Source organism: Carassius auratus, chromosome 49 (genome assembly GCF_003368295.1).
Source record: "Carassius auratus strain Wakin chromosome 49, ASM336829v1, whole genome shotgun sequence".
Lineage (NCBI taxonomy): Eukaryota > Metazoa > Chordata > Actinopteri > Cypriniformes > Cyprinidae > Carassius > Carassius auratus.
The window spans coordinates 1,349,299-1,370,974 of record NC_039291.1 but is presented as its reverse complement, the minus strand read 5'-3'; the positions used below and the strand labels follow the sequence as shown (position 1 = coordinate 1,370,974).

At 36.3% G+C, this 21,676-nt stretch overlaps 1 protein-coding gene across 6 annotated transcripts in view; it reads right to left on the bottom strand.

Moving 5' to 3' along the window:
* The window catches only part of LOC113066004 (semaphorin-5A-like), a 144,405-nt gene that overhangs the window by 71,357 nt on the left and 51,372 nt on the right, over positions 1 to 21,676 (bottom strand). For all 6 annotated transcript variants that reach the window (XM_026237556.1, XM_026237557.1, XM_026237554.1 and 3 more), the window contains 4 exons: positions 18,266 to 18,365; positions 14,491 to 14,536; positions 5,121 to 5,183; positions 1,058 to 1,156 (listed from right to left, as the gene is read on the bottom strand). In XM_026237556.1, the coding sequence (XP_026093341.1) occupies positions 1,058 to 1,156; positions 5,121 to 5,183; positions 14,491 to 14,536; positions 18,266 to 18,365 (308 nt within the window). The remainder of the gene's footprint in view (positions 1 to 1,057; positions 1,157 to 5,120; positions 5,184 to 14,490; positions 14,537 to 18,265; positions 18,366 to 21,676) is intronic.

Below are 21,676 nucleotides of genomic sequence, written 5' to 3'. Positions count from 1 at the left end.
TCTTTTGAAGCATCGGTGCCAGGGAGATACTTCTCACCGAGCCAATGCTTGAACGGATGTGCCTTTTCTTGGGCACGAAGGAAGGCGTTTATTGATGGAACATCTTCTGACAAATAGCACTCGGAAGCCTTCGTAGATATGGACACGCTAACCATAATGCACATTAATGGAGAGGGTTGAAAGACGCCTCTTAAGAAAACCGGCAGCTGTGTTTGAGCAGCGCTACAACCTCGATAGCCGGATGTTTAAAGATGCAGGTTTACTGGCGGTGTTACAAGGACATGACGGAGAGTTTACGCTCGTGCCTTCCTGGCTGCACTAAGTCCTTTCCTGCTGGCACAAGGTACATATGATGGTAAATCCCAGGGGTAATTTAGCTTTGAGTCAATAATTCCGGCCATTTTTCAAAGAGCCACTGAGGAGATGATTGCCATCGTAAGTGAATCGACTGTCATTATCATTATCAGGTTTGAGGAAAGGATAGAAGAGTAATCCAGTCATTCAAATTCAGGGATTTGAGCACAAGAGACTTACATGCATGAATGAAAACTAGGAGATGTGAGGGGGAATCAAGGGGGATGTCAGTAAATGTGCTTGGTGGAGATGCTTCTCTTTCAATCTTTCACGCTGAGTGGCATTTATTGCGATAAGTGGCGACTATGCTGCAACCCATGCTTTGGAAAAATTTTGTCAAAGATGAAGTGCAAACACTCACACAATACCTGCATAACAAGTATGAACTCTTCACAAAGGACAAGAGACTTAGAGATACTACAAGTGCCCCACTTTATTAGAAGAACAGGCCTTGTTTGTTATTGTTGTTGTTTTTTGTCTAGATCTTCGGAAAGCTTCTTCTGAGTTGATGCACGAACAAAACTTTCACTGAAATGAACCACAGGCTTTGGCTGAAATACCACATGCTATGCTACACAACACACGCAGCAATGAAAATGTCAAAGGAGGTCAATGTGGGAGAGAGAACTTGGGACAAAGCTAGCATAACATCAGGTCAGGAAGCCACTGCAATACATTAAGTGCATTAGTGCGTTTACGTTACCGTGCGATTGGTGCAAATTGGAGTGAATGCATTTGTTCCACATGTAAACAGCCTGTCGCCGTTGATGAGTAGAACACGGATGTAATTCTGGCACTCCTCCTGTGAAAAGACATAAGGGAAGATGTGTAAGCAGTAGCACAAGTGTTGATTATTAGCATCACAAATGCAAAATTGAGCCAACTCTGAAAAATGTCTGGGCGAAATCATAACACGCAATGAATAGAAGTCCTGCCTTTTTTGTTAAAAGCCAGTCCAAAGTTTGTTTAATCTAAAACACTGATTCACAAGACAAGCCTGAAAAATGGAACAAAATGTCTTTTTTTCTGATATCCTTGACTTTTTTGCCCAAGTTTAGGGATTTAGCAAAAATGAGTGAAATCACATTCATATTATTATATCAAAACTACATATATTCTCCAAATTTATGTTATTGATCTGTGTCTTAGTAAAAAAAAAAAAAAAAAAATTCCGAATGAAAAAAAAGAACAACATTCAGATTGACACCACACTTCTTTCTGACGATGTATGCTGAACCTTTCTAATCACTTAGTCTGTTTAAATTCTAACTTTTTTTATTTTTGTTTAATAATCTAATAATCATTCAGATGTACTGCACATGTTTGCATGGTGCAAATACCATAAAGAAGGGCATCCGATGTCCCTTTTAACCTATATTTTGTACATTTTGAACCTAGACTGACTATACAAAAGAAAAGATTTGTCACTACTTCTGCTGCATCGTAACTTTAGGCTAAATTCCATTATTGTTTGATTTGAGTAATGTTTAACATGAAATGTTTCTAAATATAATCTTGACAAAGAGTTTTGAATACTTCTGTCTTTCTCCACTAAACTAGGTAAAGGCTACATTAGCAAAAATAGCTGCCTGTGGTGTTTCTAAAACGGTCAGTGCGTGAACTGCCCTCCCTTAAACAAAACTTTGGTCAACTTCCAAAAATACAAAGCCTTTACAGTAAAGGAGCTAGGTAACATTTGTCTTCCAATGAGATTTCTGCTATATTAGAGCAGCTGCAGGAGTTCTTGAACCGTACTGCTTCAGTTCAGTGTGTTTTTACAAGGCTTTTTGAGAATTTAGGAGCCAGTAAATCATGCTTGTCTCAAGTACTTGAAACCCTGTCGCCCCGTCTCGCCCTCTGTTGATTTAAAGGTGTTCCAAGGCAGTGCTTAAGGGGGTCAACTTTATTTGCTCATTATAATGGCCGTTAACTTGTGAAGCAATTCTTTTCCCTGCACTAAGAGGAATCCTGAAAAGAAAAAAAGATGATTTACATTTACAAATGTAATTTGGCTGGGGGGCAGTGCGTAGCTGTATGTGTAAATAAACTGAGATTTAACATACCTAGCACATCATGATGTGACGTTTATGAAAACCCCTGACAGATGGCTACATTGTGTAATATAGTGGTTTGCATTATAAAGAAAAAGTCGACGGAACACCATTCACTCCATCAAACACTTTCCTTTGTTCTTGAAACAACAGACTCGAGGAAACCAGATGCAGTGGTTGAAAGACACAATTACTGTTGGAATTCAATTAAAGATCATTTTTAGTAAAATAATAATAAAAAAAACCTTTCATACTGCTTTGTGATGTGTAAAACAACCAAAAAGTGATGTAGTCATAAAATGCTAACTTAAAAAAAAAAAAGGAGGACACAAACGGAGGATTCTGAAAAATTGTACTGGTCACTCTTTTGAGGACTGAGATTTTCAAGCTTCATGAAGTATTATAAAAGTGGTTGATAAAGAATTGCATGCTACATCTAAAATCTTCTGAAGCCGTATGATAGCTTTGTAAAATCATGAGAAAAGTTCAAACTTCATACAGATCCTTTCAATTATATAATTGTGATAGTGATCTTTGGTCTGTTCTTCACATAAATATATCATAAGACTTCAAAAAAGTAAAGAATACAGCATTTTATTGTGTTTTGTGTACCTTTTGAAGTTTGAAAATCGTCAATGTAATTTCATGGAAAGGAGCAACCAGTATGTTATTCAAAATGCATCCTTCTGTGTTCCACAGAAAGCCTGGCACCTTTTTGGAAACAACTTTTTGTTTTTTGGGGGGCGTAAACTTTAGATTACTTTAGAGATATTTTGAGCTACCACCTGTGCAGTCGATACAGCAAGACTCCACAATTGCAAGCAAGTTACGACAGCCACCTCCTGCAATTCTGAAATCCAATCACATGTTGCTCAGAGTGATCCATCTTATTAGGGGCTACAGAACACGTTTGACAAGTGAATGAAACACTTGTGGGGCTGTTCGCACAGGCTGAAACCACACTGGGGCAACTAGAAGTACACCTTGGGGTTCTGCCCAGGCTGGAAGGATGGCTGCCAATCCCAAACACAGTCCCCATACAACTCCCATATGACTAAAAATGGCTTAACATACTATAAAGCAAAGGGGGACCCTCCGTCTCATGTTTGACAGAGCTGGAGTAAGTGAAATATTAAGGAGATTTAAGAAACATTTTTTAGTACAAATCTGTTGTGATTCAGTCAGCCTTCAAAAACACAAAGGAGTCAGTGCTGAAGCGCCATGGAAACAGCTCCATAGCAAAGTGGAAGAGACATGGGAATGCCTGAGCAAGAGCGATGTCATAAATAATGGGTTAGCTATTTTAGCAGGGAGATTGCTTTCTTAAGTAAGGTAATATTTAAAACAAGCTTCATTCAGAGTGCAAATTACAGTGGGGTCTGGGGGTTTGAATTCACCCCTCTCCTCCCCCACCAAAGGAATCAAAACAAAAGGTACAGTAGGTCTGAAACATTTTCAAATGTTTCAGTAACCACACAGTTCAGATTACTAGTTAGTTAGCTTATATTTCCATGTGGCACCAAATGGTAACAGAAATTGTGCCTAAGGTTGTTACTATAGAAACAGAATTCCGCTTTAGTGGTTTTTGATATGGATCAGTATTGGACATTATTTCAACAATACATAACTACGTACTATCATGGATATAAAAAGTGTTTTGTTTAAAAAGTCAAAATAGTTGATGTTTGTCTGGTTGGTTTAGGCAAAATTCTAAATTTTTTAATTGGTTCTTTTTTTAATTCACTGGTTAAATCTGAATTAAACTGACCACGCCTTACAGGAAATTGAGTTAAAATAACAGGAAGTATGGCAGATAAATGCATTCTGGGAAGTGAAGTGTTCTAGGTCAATTCATTTGCTTGTCTATAATGTTCAAACTTAAAGATATTTTAAACTTTTTTTCAAGCCAACATTTAAAATTTGTTAAAAAATTGTTTCTGAATTTCAATTAATTTTTATTCCTTTATTTGAATTCAAATGCCAATTATACACTTTCATTCAAAAGTGTGGGCTTTGTAAGATTTTTATTATTTATTTTTTTGATTTTGAAGTAAGTCTCTTATGTTCAACAAGGCTGCATTGATTAAAAATAGTAAAATTACATTTTACTGCATTAAAGTAAAAAGAGTAGCATGAAATATAATGACAATTTAAAACATCTTTTCTATTGAATATTTGAAAATGTTGTTTATTCCTGTTATGACAAAGCTGAATTTTTAAGCAACCATTACTCCATTCTTTTATGTCACATGACCCTTCAGAAATAGTTTTAATGTACTGATTTGGTAATTTGGAAACATTTGATGATCAGTGATTCCAAGTTTTCCAAAATTAGCTAAAAAATAGTGTTCCTGTAGCTCAATTGGTAGAGCATTGCGTTATCAAACGCAAGGTTGGGGGTTCGATTTCCTGGGAACACATGATAGGTAAAAATTGATAGCCTGAATGCACTGTAAGTCGCTTTGTATAAAAGCGTCTGCTAAATGCATACATTTAAATTACTGTGTTCAATTTAACCAAAATATGAAATATTTGGAGAGTTTAAAACACTCTCAGGTAAAAAAAAGCTGCCACTGTGGTGGCACAACTTTATATCCCTAAAGGGTGCATAAAAGTACAAAACAGCACCTAAAATGTACATATTAGGACCTTTTGAAAAGGCACTTCCCCAGTGACAGTTTTTGTACTTTGTTTCTGAAAGTGAAAGATACTTACCTCTGATTTGCCTCGACTGAAACAGGCTCCTTTTGTAAACTCATCACAATGCCATTCTGCCTCCTGTAAACAAACACACATGAAGAAGAACATCATGAAATGACGTGTTTTACTCTTAAAGAGTGCATTATTGGGAGCTCATCATTCATAAATGAAAACAACAACAAAACTGATCTTCTACATCAGACAATTGATCTATGCCTCAAATGATTCTTAAATTTAGTAAGCTCTAGGATATAGTGCAAAAGAAACTCTTTTTTAAAATCGAATCTCTGTGTTTAGTCAGGTATTATTGATTGCCCACTGAGAGGATAAATGAACTTGGCTATAGAAAGCAGGCAGATTTTGGATGATAATCACTTGTATTCAGCTCCTCGGCATTCAGGGAAAAACAACAGGCTTTTCAGAGGCAGCCTGTGTGCCGTTCTTCACTGAGAGATGAGGGTCCCGGAGACAATGACAGCGTCCACAGACTATGGCTGCGTTCACATTTCACTTCTGGCACTGAATTGCTGAATAATGCCAAGTCTGATGTCTGCAACTGCCTCCTAATGGATTTTAATATCAAATGAGCTCCTCGCACTTATTGACCATGAGATCTCTGGCTCGGATCCAGACATGCGAGACCTGAAGCTTGCCAAGTGAAAGCGAGCGACTAACTATCAAAAAACAATTAGGGAAAACGTTACAAAGGCACAACGACCATTTTTATACTTTCCAGAACTGAGAAATTAATAATAAATTATCATTCCCCAAGGAGGGAGGACTCTGGCTAGACAGTAACCTCATTTTAAAGTGATCTAGAGCGCAGCAGTAGCCCTGTGGCTGTGCTGGCTGAGATGTTACTCTGTCTGGAGAGTATTCGATCACGGCATTATGAGACGGGATTGTTATGTCACACCGTCCCAAGGCCAAACAGGACGTAGTGCACTCATGACCCTTTGGAAACCGGCTAATAGTAAGTAAAAAAAAAAATCCAGGTTTTCATTCCCTCGAGCCAACAGGAAATCTTACGAATGACACTTCGAAGGCGACAGGGTGTGAATGTGCAAATGCAGGACTGAAAATCCGTCGTCTTGCTCAGTCACGCTGCTGAATGAGCTTCCCCACGCGGCCCATTCATGCCAAATCTCCACCGCAAGGCAGAGAAATAGGCTGGGGGACGGAGACACAGGAAACTCCTTCACATCCAGAGTGATATGAGAGATGATTTAATGTGTCAAAATAACCATTAGCAACTGATATAGCACTTTCAGCCTGACATAGCAGCAGTGCAATGATAGGAAGCAGCAGAAAGAAGGCCGGCATTTGCAGAGGGAAGAATACTATGCGCTTTCATGCTTCAAAGCATATTGTCATATGCCATAATTATAGCTAGGCAGCGGCACTGAGGCACAACACGAGATTTTTAAATGTGCATTTTATGAACTTTTGTAACTTAATAGCAGAAGGAACAGGAACAGACTTCATTCTTATATCCCAGGCTAGAACCAGCTATTTTGAGTAAAGTCAGTCATACAAACAAACTGCACATCAGCAGAATGTTTCAGAGAGCGAGGACAGCATTAGGATGTCTTAAAGCAGTTTTTGTGCGAGCCAGCACAAATCGCTCAGAGGTAGTAGTCGCCCACTCGAGGTGTTGTGTTTAGCTCAGCAAAAATGGCGTGAGACATGAATTAAATGTAATTACTAAAACCATCACCTTGACAAATTAGGTTAAATTACACTTTGGAAAAACTGCATTATGCTTTTCCAGGATAGTCTAAACAATGTCATTCAGTAGTTGACATCATTCAACAGTGAGCTATTCAATGATGTAATAATGCCGAACATAACCATTAGCCGACTTGAACTTAGCCATTAACAACTTGAATGCTATTTGCACTCTGTGATATTTTTACAAGAGACATTTTTCGAAAGTGAATGATGGGAAAAAGGCAGGTAGACACCGACACAGCATAAAATTGTTCTTTCAGGAAAAAAAAGCTCCATTTATGTCAACTGGTATTTATTATTTAGAATCTGTTTAAAAGTGACATCTCGCAAACAACAGGTGTCTCAATGGAATTGATAATGACGACTATAACACACAATCGATCGTGATTTTGTTATTATAACAATTCAACAAGCAATAAGTAACCTACATTTCTAACATTTTAGATTTGTTTGTGTCGTTGCCTAAATTCAGCTTTTGTTTTCAACAGATTGCCTTTCAGCTTTTCTGAGGTTTTCAGTTGGTTAAATACATTACTTTCACCATAAACAGGAAAACACAAAACATCTGCAGTTATTTAAGCAGACTGTAGTCTTTACGGTTTACTGCATGGTTGACTTGCTCTATTGTTCCAGATGGTCCGGTGAAGACCCCAGGACTGAGCGGTCATTGTCAGGAACAGGTGGGCCAGAGAGACCCAGTCAGCGCAGTGTGGGTTAAGTTGCCCACCGCACGGCTCTCTCCCAGTTCTGGCTGGAATTTACATGACCAAGACAAAACAAAGCATGCATAAATGATTCAAAGCATTTCTGTTGTGCACACTTGCATTATCTGAGTCGGAGATTGCAACCACAGGCATGCTTTGGGAATTCAATGAATTCTGCTCATTTCAACAAGCAGCACGTCAGGCGACAGTCAACAGATGACAAAGTATACATAGCATCTTGGATTTATTGTTCTTTTTTTCATAATTACGATGCACTGAAGTGTGGAGATTTAAGGTGGTCTCAGCATGCCCTGCAACTGTGGCTTGTAAATGAGTTTGAAACCTCATCTATTACAGAAATCCTAGCCAAAAGTGATCTTTTACCAGAACCCAATACATATCCACTCATTATATATGTAAATGGGAAAAAAATCCCAGCAGCATTTACTAAATATGTTGCTAAGTAGCCATTATCAGACTGTAATTGGCATTAAAGACCACAGACCAAGCCTAGTCCCTTGTTAATCTGACATCTGATGGAGTTACAGTCTATAGAGCACTGAAGGGGAGCTCGCATCTTCATTATTTCATGAATTTAAATGGCTGAGTAACTGGAAGCAATTCAAACAGCCGCCCTCAGAAATCAGAACAAGTGTTCTGTTGATCAGTGCATGTAATTGTTTTAGTGACAGTGAGTAAGAGAGGTTAATGAAATACATGAATGACAATCTGTCTCTTTTACTTCAGCTTCATATTGCTTATAAAAAACAAGGTAATGATATAATGTTTCAAAGTCAATATCACAGCTAAATGCTGTTAATAACACTTTCCATGAACTCCTGGTCTTTAAGAAAATATGAAATCAAGAGCATCTTGATAAGTGTCATTTTACACAGCCTCAAATGTGTGTTTGAATCAGCTGTGTGCTAGCAGGTCCCTTATGTGGCAACTTGTTAGCAAAGCACACAACTGTTTCATAAATTCATGTTTGAGGTACGAAAGTGTGTATTTAATGTAATTCACTGCACTGTTTTATTTTATTTTATTGTATTTTTTCAAGTGAAGTTAATCACAGACTTTATTTTACTCAAATAACACTATTCTAAAAACCCACTGGAAAATTTTAGAGACAACAAATGTTAATTTTCTTTCAAGTTTTCAAATAAAAGACTGAAATTGGTACTGAGTGAAATTATGAGTCCAAAATTACATTTATGTCAAGAAAAGATTAATGAATTTTCTTTAAAAACAATCTATGTATGCATTTATTTTATTTTTATGATGTTTGATTTATGTCAGTGAATTGAAAACCCAAATTATTAATGTATGTTTATTTAAATGGTTTGCATTTCAGTTTTGACCTTAAATACTATTTGAAAGGCAATAAAACTCTCTGACCGAAATATCTGATTAAATATCAAACATTTTATTTATTTATTTGGGTCACTTGATGTTTTATTTAATTTAATTCAAAACTTTCATTATTTGCCTGTTTTATTTCATTCATTCTAATTCAAAATCTTGATTTTTGAATTGTGGCTGACATTTTAATAAATAATATAGAAAGGTTCAAATATCTGAGTACACATAAAATGGGCTTGATTTTCACAAAACAGCATTCTGCAATGACACGCAATTCACGCACACTTGCAAACAACATCAGTTAATGAATAGTACCAAAGTGAGGGCTTAATTTCTAATTAAAGTAAAATGGTCTATTACCTGTAAGAATATTACCTAGCAACATCAATCCGTGCTAATTAATATTCATGAGTTCACAATGTCACCCCCAATTCTGGTGCCACTGGATAAAACATAAGATAAAACAAGATAAAATTAACAAAAGTCGCAACTGAAGAGAATCACCAAATTTGACCAAATCACCAAATTCGCTGACATGATAAAATCATCGATCACAGCAATGCCTCTGTTACTGCTGAACCAAACGCACTGATGCATGTGTGTGAGTACAGTGGAGAGTTGAATTGCGCTCGTTGGCATATCCCCTTAGAGCATACGACTAAACACCGGTTTAAATCACAGTGATTACCATATTTGCTGGGAGTGAATGTAAATGGCAGGTCTGGGCTGGTATGTTTGAAACGAGACAGCTGCCATGAGCTGAGATGCTATACTGCTGTGTTAAATAGAGAGTAAGTGAGTGGCACAGCATTAGGGGTGCATGTGTGTGCTGAATTGACACAGCGGGCTTGCTGTGGTGCAGAGGGCATACAGGTTTAAACTGAGACCATTGGTCAACAAGCCACTCGGATAAGAAGCCACCTCACAGTGCCTCTGCTCATTTCTTTTCAGCCTGTCAATAGAAAACCAGACTACTCTGAGCAGCCAGACCTAATCCAGTTCACTAAGAGTAAAAAAAAAAAAAAAAAATCAATTATTTAATGACACAGCAATAAACATATACATATGCATCAGGAATAAAGACGCCAATTGCTCTGTTGCATATTAACAACTGATTTAAATTTACTCTCGCAAAACGGCTGAATAGAGGCATACTGGGAAAACAGGCTCTGGCATTCATTTGTCAAGCTTGAAATACAATGAAGTGACTACAATGCATTTATTCAGGCAATTAATCAGTGGCACTAGGAGTGCTGCTACTGTACAATATGCGAAATGCTCAAGGGAGAGCAGACTTGAATTGGCTGAGCAAGGTGGACTCTGTGTATACTGGGACCATAAAGACCGAACAATAGAGTTTCCTCACACACCTCTGTCATTTGACCAGTGTGAGAAGACATGTATTGTTCAGTCCATCTGGGCTTCAGAATCTCACTGACTCCATATAAAAAACTATATTCACAAGAGGAAAGTGTCAATACTTCCTTCCCATTAAAAGGTCATTACAAAAATGCCAATAATGTTTACATGATTCAAGACTCTATGGAGGCCTGATTCAAGCCCGGAATAAAAAAATAAAAAAATAATTATAATAATTAAATAAATAAGGTAAAAGTTAGTTTTTATTGTATAATTATGGCCTTTTTTATAGAATACACTTAGAATTGTAACATACACTCTAAAAAAAATGCTGGGTTGTTTAATCCAACTTTGTGTCAAATGTGGACTAACCCAACTTTTGGGCTAAAAATTTTATTAAAAAATGTAACCTAACAGCTGGATAAGTCAATATTTGATCCAAATATGTGTTGAAACAACACAGCCTTTTTTAGAGTGTATAAACTCATGATTCTGTGTTTAAATCTCGCAATTCTGACTTTTTCCTTGAATTTATTAGTTTACTATGGAGCCCGGCACAAGACATGCAAAAAAAAAGTAAATCATGTACACAATTTACTAATTCGTTCCGTCAATTTAGGTAAATTGTGTGCTTGATTGAATAATATGTTCACTAGTTTTAAACAAATTTTTCTCATAAAATAAAATAAAATAAAATAATTATTTCTACTTCCTGCACGCATTCACCAGTTACCATCTCGAAAATCATTACGTTGATTGTGACTTTTTATCTCACAATTCTGACTTTGTCTCATAATTTCAAGTTTATATTTCACAATACAGACATTTCCCCCCAGAGTTTTCAGTTATAATTTTGCAATCACAACTGACCCTTTGCATGGAGTTTAACTGACAGGCGATCTGACCAATCATAATGCTGAATCTGCCATTTTTGTCTGACAAACAAACCAGACAGGAGAGTAGATTAACATCGGTAGACTTGAACTTGAGGTGTGTATTGACATCTTTCCACGTCTTTCTTTTTACTTTATAACTTGAAATACTTTTTAAGCCTTTCAATATGATGTACTTATTAATATATAAAGTATATTAACCAAATAATAAAATTTATGTAGCAGTTGTCAGCCCTAGAATTGAAATTATATGTAATTGTCTACTGTATACTGATTTCAGGGACTTCCTGCAGGAAGCTCACGGGGAGCATGAGACTAAATCCAGAGCAGACTAGTCCATCAGAAGTTTGTCTATCAACAAGCAGGTTTACATTGTGAAATCACATCTGAAAACCTGCTCTCCTCATCTCTCTTGTGGGTGACAGCCTGACAAAACAGCAATACACAGAGGACAAGCATTAGGAGAGATCTTCTGGACCTGTCAGCCAGTTTGCAAACTCACTATCTAAACATATCTCAACGGCATGTGAGATTGCACTGACAGTTTCAGCCACTCATTTATTTCGTTGTGTCTGTCACTTCATGACCTCTTTCTTTTTTCTATTCTGAAGATGTCTAAGAAAATTAGTCTGAGACATTTCATTAAAGTATATTTGACCTGCCCCACCTTCTAAAGGGGTCTCTTTCAACAAACTCTGCAGATCTGAGTCTGCTTTTCATTATTGCGAAGGGACCTGCAGGAAACTTAAGTCGTGGTAAATTATGATACCAAACTTCATTCTGGATCAACAGACATAACCTTTATTCCCCCCAAACCCCACCCACCAAAAAAACCCCTGGTTTAATCTATAATATAATGGGATAGAAAGGTGCATAGTAAAGACATTTTTAGTTGGCATGAGCTAAGTTATTTTTACACAATTGCATATGCAGTAGGAGACACAAATTACACTCATTTTGTACAATGACCCATGAGATATAATGTGCCCTGCCCATGTCCATATAATGATTACACACTATACATTACTATAGTGCTGCCACATTTATCCTGCCATTAAAAGGCTTTTAATGCTTCACAACACTGTGCTCTTAAACACTAGCGGAGGTGTTGCAGACACGGAGGTGATGGGTCACTCTGCGGGTTTATTTTTTCCCATTGCAATGCATCATTGCTACAGAAAGCTCTATTCTGTGAGATCAATGAAGGATAAAAGCAACACTTTCTAGGTCATTTCCTTCTCAGGTCTCAGGACTTCTCGCTCATTGCACCATATTGCCAGAATCATTCATATTATGCCCTCGCCTGTGATCTCACCGCTTTTTTTTTTCTGAAAGTTGTTGTATAATGGAAGAAAAACTCTGAATATATGCTTCTGAATAAACCATATTCAACCAAAACCTCATGAAAAAAAAAAAAACTCAACATTTATGCAATACCGTCATTTTTACTCTAGCTCAAAGCCCTGAATGCTTAAAAACACAAACAACCTACAAGTACTCATAGAACGCAATTGAATTAGGCCTTGGGTCAAGCTACGCTCTCATCACAACATTTCTCTTTTCTGAGAAACCTTCAGCAAAGTCAGCCTTAGGAGTGACAAAGGGCATAAAAAGACCAGGATGAAAAAGTACACACAAGACTCCGTGCTGTGAGGCAAGTGTAGGAATTCTATTATGGTGGAAATGATTGGCTGGAGAGCAATGGCAGGGCTCGTGTTTGCGATGCCGGTTCCCTGTGAGCAGGTCAGAACAAAAGGCAGCTCAAAAGTTGGGTCTGGTGTGTTTGCTCTTTCCCCCAGGAGGTCAGTATTTCTGAGGAGACCACATGATGTGAAAGTTGTTAAACAGCTAGTGTATGGCTTTTTTAAAGGCCACAAAAGAGTCCCCTTCTTCACACTGGTAAAGACGTCTAATAAATTTTCAAACAAGTCAATGTTTGGATAGTTATTTACAGGGTTTTGAGATGTTCAATTCAATAGGAGAGGGACAGTAACTTGTCTGCTGCAGTTATTACAGGACAGCGCTTACTCTTGGGTAATTATGTTTAAACTTGTTAAGGGAACAAGGTCTTGTTTGGGACATACGCAGGTCTTTATTCAGGTCCATTTGGCTTTTAAACTAGGATTTGATAGTCCTGGGCTCTATAGAAGTAGAACATCTGGAGAGAGTCTAAAGCGATGCTCACACTGACAGTGATACACTACTACAAAATCATCTGAAGTCATTCATTCTTTAAATCTAAAAAAAAATCTAGTTTTAAACTCGTACCAAGTTGTAAGAAATGTACGCTTAGTTTTCACGTTACATTTTGTAATACTTCTAAACTGGCGAGAAAAGTTTTAATTGAAAGGTTTTTAGAATGTCGTGAGTTGTAAAGTAAAAAATCCATAACATATTTTTCTTGTACTGTAAACACATGCGAGCGTAAACATGTTTTAAACACATTTTTCAACGATTAATTATTATTATTATCAATTATTAATTAAATAATTTGCTACATATTTAATTAGCAATATTTTACAACCTGACTTACCTGACAACCTGACTGAATATGAAATAATATTACTCTATAAAATATACATCTGTCTGTTCTCTGAACAATTCTTCTGTGTTTGTTTCTAGGGATGCTGGAGCAAAATATATAAAATATGAAAATTACTGATATATCCAAATATATTTTAAGACATTTCATTCACTGTTCTGCTTTTTCTTTCATGTTGGTTGACTTTGTTTTAGTGGACAAAATGCTAAAATAAAATAAAATAAACCCCTGCTTCATTGCTTTTCCCCCTCTTTTTTCCAAGAAATAATAATCTTTTTAATAAGGCTTATTTTCCATCTCTGAGAGCGATCTGCCTCCTCGTAAAGCAGACACAACAATTTCCAGTGATTAGACACAGTGAGTATGAAAGGCCCTTAAGACTCCATAATCCTAATCAGCCTCATCATATTTATTAGCGCACATCATTTTAAATTCCCAATTCAGTATCAAAACATGTTTGTTTGCCAGCATTTAAACATTAAATTTAGCACAAACAGGCATCGGGCCATACAAATGAGAGCTGTTAATAGGTTTAAAACCACACAAATCCATGGAAGGTTAACATACACATTTAACAGAGAGTACCAACCCAGGAGGCACGAACCCTAGTCACGTCAGAATTGTGCCAAACTGACGACTTTTAAATTGGCAGAGTCTTTCTCTCTAAGCTTATGAAGCCAGTGTAATTGGCATTCACACATGGCGGCAGCAACACCTGTTAGTCTCATTCTAAGTTTTTGAGCTGTCTGAGCAATTCCGGGGAAAAAAAAGACAGACATACACTTTTCACCCACCTGGATCAATGAAAGATCCTCTAAATGTAGCCTGAAGAGATGATTTCTGAAAAAGAAAAAGACAAAAAAAGATATGAATTTCCACCCAAATCAGAACCATCCAAAGCTGCCTCAAAGACAGGGCGGGAATTGTGGTTATAAATGGAGATTTGTATGGGTTGCAACATTTCAAGTGAATTCATGTGCGATAGCAATTGGCCAATGTTGCGAGAGGAATGTTTAGAGCTTTTTCAGAGATAAACAAGACTATAAATAAAACAGAGGGTTGGGAACTAAATTGCGAAATTAATTGCTGAATAAATCACATTAATATGCTCCCGATACACATCCAGGTTTAATACAACCTGGCGTAACAGTTCAAGTTCAGTTTTTCATATGATCTGTACCTGGATGAAGTCTAAAAGTTTAGAGCCAAAAACCTCTTATGCAAAGTGTGCAGCCTACTGTCAATATAATGAGCCAATGCCAGACCTTGCCTAAGGATAAGATGCTTGTTAGGAGCAGCAGAGGTCTGTAAATGCTGCATGCATTTTAATTCTGGGAAACAAAAAAAAAACAACAACTCCGATTGCTTTTCCAAACGTCTTGGGCCGAGTATGTAATATAGTGTAGCAATATCCGCCAACTCTAATCTCAAGTGTTATTTATATGTGGAACTACAAATCGCATATCCGTCCAACATGATTTTACATCCATCTGTGAATGTCAGAGTGTAAAAACACATTTCCTAAAACAATATGTACGTAATGTTATTGTATAAGAGATTACATGATAAATCAGGTTGCTGTGATTAAGGTCCATTTACTGTATTGACATGTCTATTGATTGTGTTTCACTGCATTACTGTTAAAGCCTTTTAAGGTTCTCACTATCAATGGTTCCTTTGCACGGACTACTGGGCCATTATTTCTGTAATGACCATACAGCTACACTATCAGTATCAAGTTATTCTATTTTTATTTTTTATCTTATTTTATGCATTTAACAGACACTTTTATCCAAAGCGACTTACAGTGCATTCAGACTATATTTTATTTGGTTGCACTTTATTTGACAGTACGTGTACTAACATGTACTTATAGTGTACTTATAGTGTATTTATCTAAGAAAGTTCTGGTAACACAAGGTAACTACATGGGGTAGGGTTAGGTTTAGGGGTACGTTCAGGGTTAGTACCTAGTTATTACATAGTTATTGTAATTACTATAATAAGTACATAGTATGTACACGAGGAACAGGACTGTAAAATAAAGTGCTACATTTCTTTTACCAGTATGTACTATGTGTACTTACATATTAGTTCTGAACATCCTATGCTATTTCTAGGTTATCTTTGACTATTCTTTTATCATTTGCATTTGAGTGCAATTATGTGTGGCGTCAAGCACAATGTGATCCAGACAAGTGAATCAACATCCTTGATTGGCTGATAGAAAGCTTAACGTCAACACTAAGATATTTATGCGAACACAAACATCAAGCAATGTCAAGATCACTTTTACAGTAAGTTTGCATATTTATGTAGGTCATTTTAACAGCTTTAACACCAAAAATGATTTTCTGATGGTGGTGATAATTCAAAATATGTTTCACCATTCTGTCCTCTCAATTAATTCTTATAGCTAAATACATTTAAAATATTTCTTAGAAATATCTGATGACAAATATATATTTTTTTACCCGATGATGTTGACATTGAAAAGGAAAAAGGTAATCCCGTGGCTCAGTGGTAGAGCAATGTGTTAGCAGTGGTTAAATTCCCAAGGAACACTCATACTAGTCAAAAAAAGAAGAAAAAGTATAGCCTGAATGCACTGTAAGTTGCTTCGGATAAAAGTGTCTGCTAAATGAAAAAAAAAAAAAAAAAAAAATTAGTTAAACATAAGGTTACACCAAACATCAATATGTTTTATATTTATATGTAATTACAAAATGTGAAATGTAAATACTTAAAATATTTAATATTTAGGTAAATGTTTAAATGCACATTTTTTGACTTTTTTTACATGTAAAAATTAAAATGTACTTTTCTATAGAGAGAGAGAGAGAGAGAGAGAGAGAGAGAGAGAGAGAGAGAAACCAATTAAAGAAATGACTGTCATATGGTTCTCATTAGGGAATTTAAAGCAGATAACCAATATATTAGCCGAAATAAAATGAAGTAAAAATAAATAATTAAAAATATACAGTGACATGATTACCAATTTTTTATGTATTTCTGACAGATAACAATATATTACCCAGGAAATAAATAAATACAGTTTTAAACAGTGTAAAATTATTTTAATTTTAAAACAGGAAGATGACATTATTGTGTACGATAATGACATTGTTCTTAACCCATAATTATTTAACAAATACATACCTGATAAATAATTTCAATAAAGACATTTTAAGTTCAACATTTTTTTAACTTCTTGAATACACACACACACACACACACACACATAATATATATATATATATATATATATATATATATATATATATATATATATATATATATATATATATATATATATATATATATACATAAATAAATAAATACATATAATTTTGTTTGTATTTTTTAGCCTACAGGAAATATTGTGTCCCATGATATTGTGGCTATTCATCACCTTAAATATATTGGCCTATTTTACTTAATATTAATAATACTAAACAGTTCAATTTGTCGGCTTACATTGATATGCCTGCTGATTTATTGTGCTTCCCTAGTTCCCAACCTCAATCTAAAGAGCACCACTGGATTCATTTAGCTCCAGTTGTTTAAGAGGTTTGCTTTCTCCGAAACCCAAACCCGAAAGCACAACATATCTATTGACAGACCGGATCATTAGCTGGAACTGAGTGACTGAGCTTTCTCATTATAGGAAAACAATCAAAACACACTGTCTGGAAAAATCTCACCAAGTGTTTCCTACTGAATAACAGGTCAAAAGCATCTTTTCGATCGAGCCATTACCACTGATACGCACTCCCATGTAACACCAGCAAGACAATTTTGAATGTTAGGAGAGAACAAACAATCCCAACTGCAGTTCATCCATCTCTTCAGCCAAAGCCAGACTTGATAATGATGTGTTGCGCTTTGGAGCAGGTTCTGAGAGCTAACTAACACTTTCTGTCTTGTTACTTTCCAGTAAAAAAAACAAAACAAAAAAACTATCTGCGCATGATACAATGAATCACTAGTGAAGTGAATGGTAATCCCTGCTTCTCTGAGAAGAAGTAATTATTCTACCACTCCCGGCTCTGTGGGTGAATGAACCGTTACAGTGCCTCATATCAAAACCATTTCTGCGTTTGTCAAAAAATAATTGCTTGGAGACCATCTAGGCTGCTGACAGATCGGGAATATGAGGTTAATTTGGCTGAAGATGTATGGCAGGACAGTGCGAAAGTCTATGTGGAAATCATCACACTCATTAATTAGAACTGGACGCAGGAAATCCCATCCTGTTCTCACATTCATGGTGCGATTTTTTTTTTTTTTATCAAAGTATCTGTCGGTGAGGAGGGTCTATGCTGTACTTTGTCTTCCACAAAAGTCCTACAGTTTCATTGATGGTTTTATGAGGATTCGGATTATGTGACACTATTGGGCTAATCATAGGAAACTTGGCAATTGTGACATTTTCGCAGTGGGTGTCAAATTGGTGTTGCTGAAAATACAGTAATATTTAAATGCAAGGCTTAGCAGACACACTGACAGAGCCTCTGACCATGGACAGAGTCCTAATTAAATGCATGCAGTGATGGAAGTCACCATTACCTTGCGCCCACGATTAGTTCGTTCTGGCCGGGGTCAAAGGTCAGCTGTGAATAATCGACGGTGCCCTCAGCTCTGAATCGATGGATCCAAGGCTCGATTTCTGCAGAACAAGAGATGGCACATGTAACTGATACATACACAAAACTGTCTTTTTTAAAATATTTCCCTTTAGTTTGAGTGCACTGGAGTGAATTTGTGTTTGTTTCTGTGAGGGTGTATGGTATGCATATCAAATGTCCTCGCTGTGGCGCCTTTCATATTAACCTCTGGCATTGACATCAAAGCCTCAATCTTGGCCTGTCTAACATCTTTTTGCCTACCTACCTACCCCTGTGTAATGGGATAGCTGCTGGGTTAGCTGCTCCAGTAATGCTATCATTTGTTAAGTCATGATCCTGGTCATTGCTTTTGCCACTGGCCATTACTGCTCAAGCTCTGGGCACATTAAATTTCTATGTCACATTAAAACATTAATGGACTATATGTATCTTATAACTCTGTAAAGATCACTAATAATCAAGCACACATATAAAAATATAAATATCTAAATAACAAAAAATAATAATAAAGATCTATTGACAATGGAACTTGCAACCATAGTTGCTTTTGGGATACAGAGCCCAGACAGACAGACAGATAGACAGACACTTTCTTGTCCTTTATACTTTGCAAGCAATAATAAATAAAGAATAATTTACAATCCTAGTATGTATTATTAATTATCTACAACATTTCCTTAAAAGTAAAATAAATAGAACTGTAAATAAAGTTCTATTTCAACAGTCAGTTTAAGAGCACTGCTGAACACCAAAGCTTCCTCTAACTATAGGTTTGTTTTTCTTCTAAAGAAGCGTGTCTCGAGCATACAAAAGGAAGCCAGAATTCCCCAAAGATCCACAGCATCAGTTACCACAATGTTCCTCCATAAATCTTGCATGTTTCTATGGAATAGCCCTAACTTCAGCGAGAGTGGAACTTGTCAGTGAATGTGGAGACACTCAGTGTGGTTCTCCAGTGTTTCTGAGAAGCAGTTTCATCCAATGACAATGTAAATTAATTTTTTTCAGGGCTCCTAACCCCCTAAAGTACTCATGTCAGCTAATGGTGGACATTCATATTCTGTTTATCTTTGCATTCTTTTCAGGATATAACTGAACACTCGGTTATATGTTAAAGGTCTCATTTCATGACATAAAAAAGAAAAGAAAAAGAAAGATAAAACATGTAGAACTCATATCTTCTTACAAAAACATTTCATTCAAGAGTCAAATGTGTGAAAGAGCCACTTTAGTAATGAATGCAATAGAAAAATAGCAAGAAGATTTAAAACAACACGGGCACTTTCCAAAAATCAACCTCAGCATGGACGCAATTTGAAGCCTTCAAGGTCACACCTGTCAAAACTGGAGGAACTCTTGCCTTAGTTTGCTTTCATGAACTGTCAAGGACTGTTGTGTTTAACAGACATTAATATGTTTGCTCTTTGCAAAGATGCTTTAAGTGCAGGAAGGAACATCTGACAAGCCGCAGCTGTGTAAATGCTGAGGTCTTTAGGTGCAGAGTTGCTTTTAACCAAGATTTCTAACCAAAAATTACACAGGGAGGAGTCCAACACAAACTTGTAACTAAAATGAGACAAAACCACTTTACATAGAGTGTACATTGTTACCAAATGTTGCCACTTGGCACTGTTAAATAATGAAAAATAAAAACTTTGAAATTCCAAATGCTATAATTAACATTTATCCATTTATCAGATGCTTATATAAAATAAAGACTATTCACGTCCAAAATTTCATGTTTAATTCAACATGTTACTTGCTGTTTATTTGTAATTGTTTGTTAAATTGATTGGCAAATTATGAGTGAAATTGTGGTTGCAGTTTATTTTACAGTACGCGTACTAACATGTACGTGTAGTGTACTTACAGTGTATTTATCTAAGAAAGTTCTGGTAATACAAGGTAACTACATGGGGTAGGGTTAGGTTTAGGGGTAGGTTCAGGGTTAGTACCTAGTTATTACATAGTTATTGTGATTACTATAATAAGTACATAGTATGTACATGAGGAACAGGACTGTAAAATAAAGTGCTACCGAAATTGTTTCTACACATTATGTAAATGTATACAACTTAGTAAAAGTACATGCATTAAAAATTAATAAATGATACATTATGATTGTCATATATGTTAGTTATTGCATTAACAAATGCTACTGTATAAAACCTCATGGTAAAGTTTTACCCAAACCTAATTTAACATCAACAACAAACACACTCATACACAATGAAAAATAAGAGATTTTCGAACATAACACCAAAAATGTCTAGTGTTGGGTTTGTTTTCTCACAAAGCCGTGCAATGCATCAGAGCTCTGACAAGACCAAATAGACAACACTCCTTCCGATCATAAGATATACTGTACCTGTGGGGAACCATCTGCTTCTTAAACCTGTCATTGACCACAAAAGAAAAGCCTTGGTTTGCCATAAAGAAAAAAAGAAATCTCTCTGAAGTCTAAACAAAATGTAAAGCCGGCTCACTATGACTGTGCAGCATCTGTCCAGAACATTATTGCATAAACCCGTACTCATGAGCAGAGCACAACAGCTCCACGGCACAGATATTAACATTTCTTTACAGCCAACCAGTGTGTCTTTATACAGAGATCTAACATTGGAGCTCTGCTGGAGTTCTGGCATGGCTGAGGGGACGTATATTTGTCTTCTTTATAGTCTGCGTATAGGAAAGCTGAATGTCGTTGATGTCCTTCCCACTTTTAGCTCCCTAACGGACAAAGTTTACAAGGTCCACAGAGAAACGTGTCCAGCGCTCTGGAGAAGAAAGCAGAGATGTTCCATTTAGACAAAACAGTCTCTTGCTCCAAGTGTCTCTCTTTTGGTCTGGATCGAGACACGCATCTCACATTTTATAGATTTTTTCAAAGAGACTGCTGTAGAAAATTCTCTACTTTAAATGCAGACTGCCGGCTTGATTCAAAAAGGCAAATTTAAGGAGAGAGCAAAATGTTTCTCTCAGCAATCAATTCACTCTAAATTGGCTTACTGGGTGGCCTGACAAAGTCTGAAAGGTTTAGATTAAAAAAAAGAAAAAAAAACGAAAAAAAAAACGCACCATCAATCACTCTTCTCAATATAGCCTTTGTCAAGATAAGCACAGCAACGCCTTTGTGTTCGATTATAATTACAGGGGAATCTATTTCACAAAGCATGATATTTCAGAGAAACAGAAGGCATTTATTAAGCCAGCATGAAAGTGGGATTAATTTAAGGTGTGAAGAGCTTCAGTAATCTATACCCTTTTTTATCTGTTTGCTAAGGTGATACCTTGACAAGATTTGATAGTTGGACATTTATCTGTCTTAGGTTTGGATTTATTCAAGTAGCAG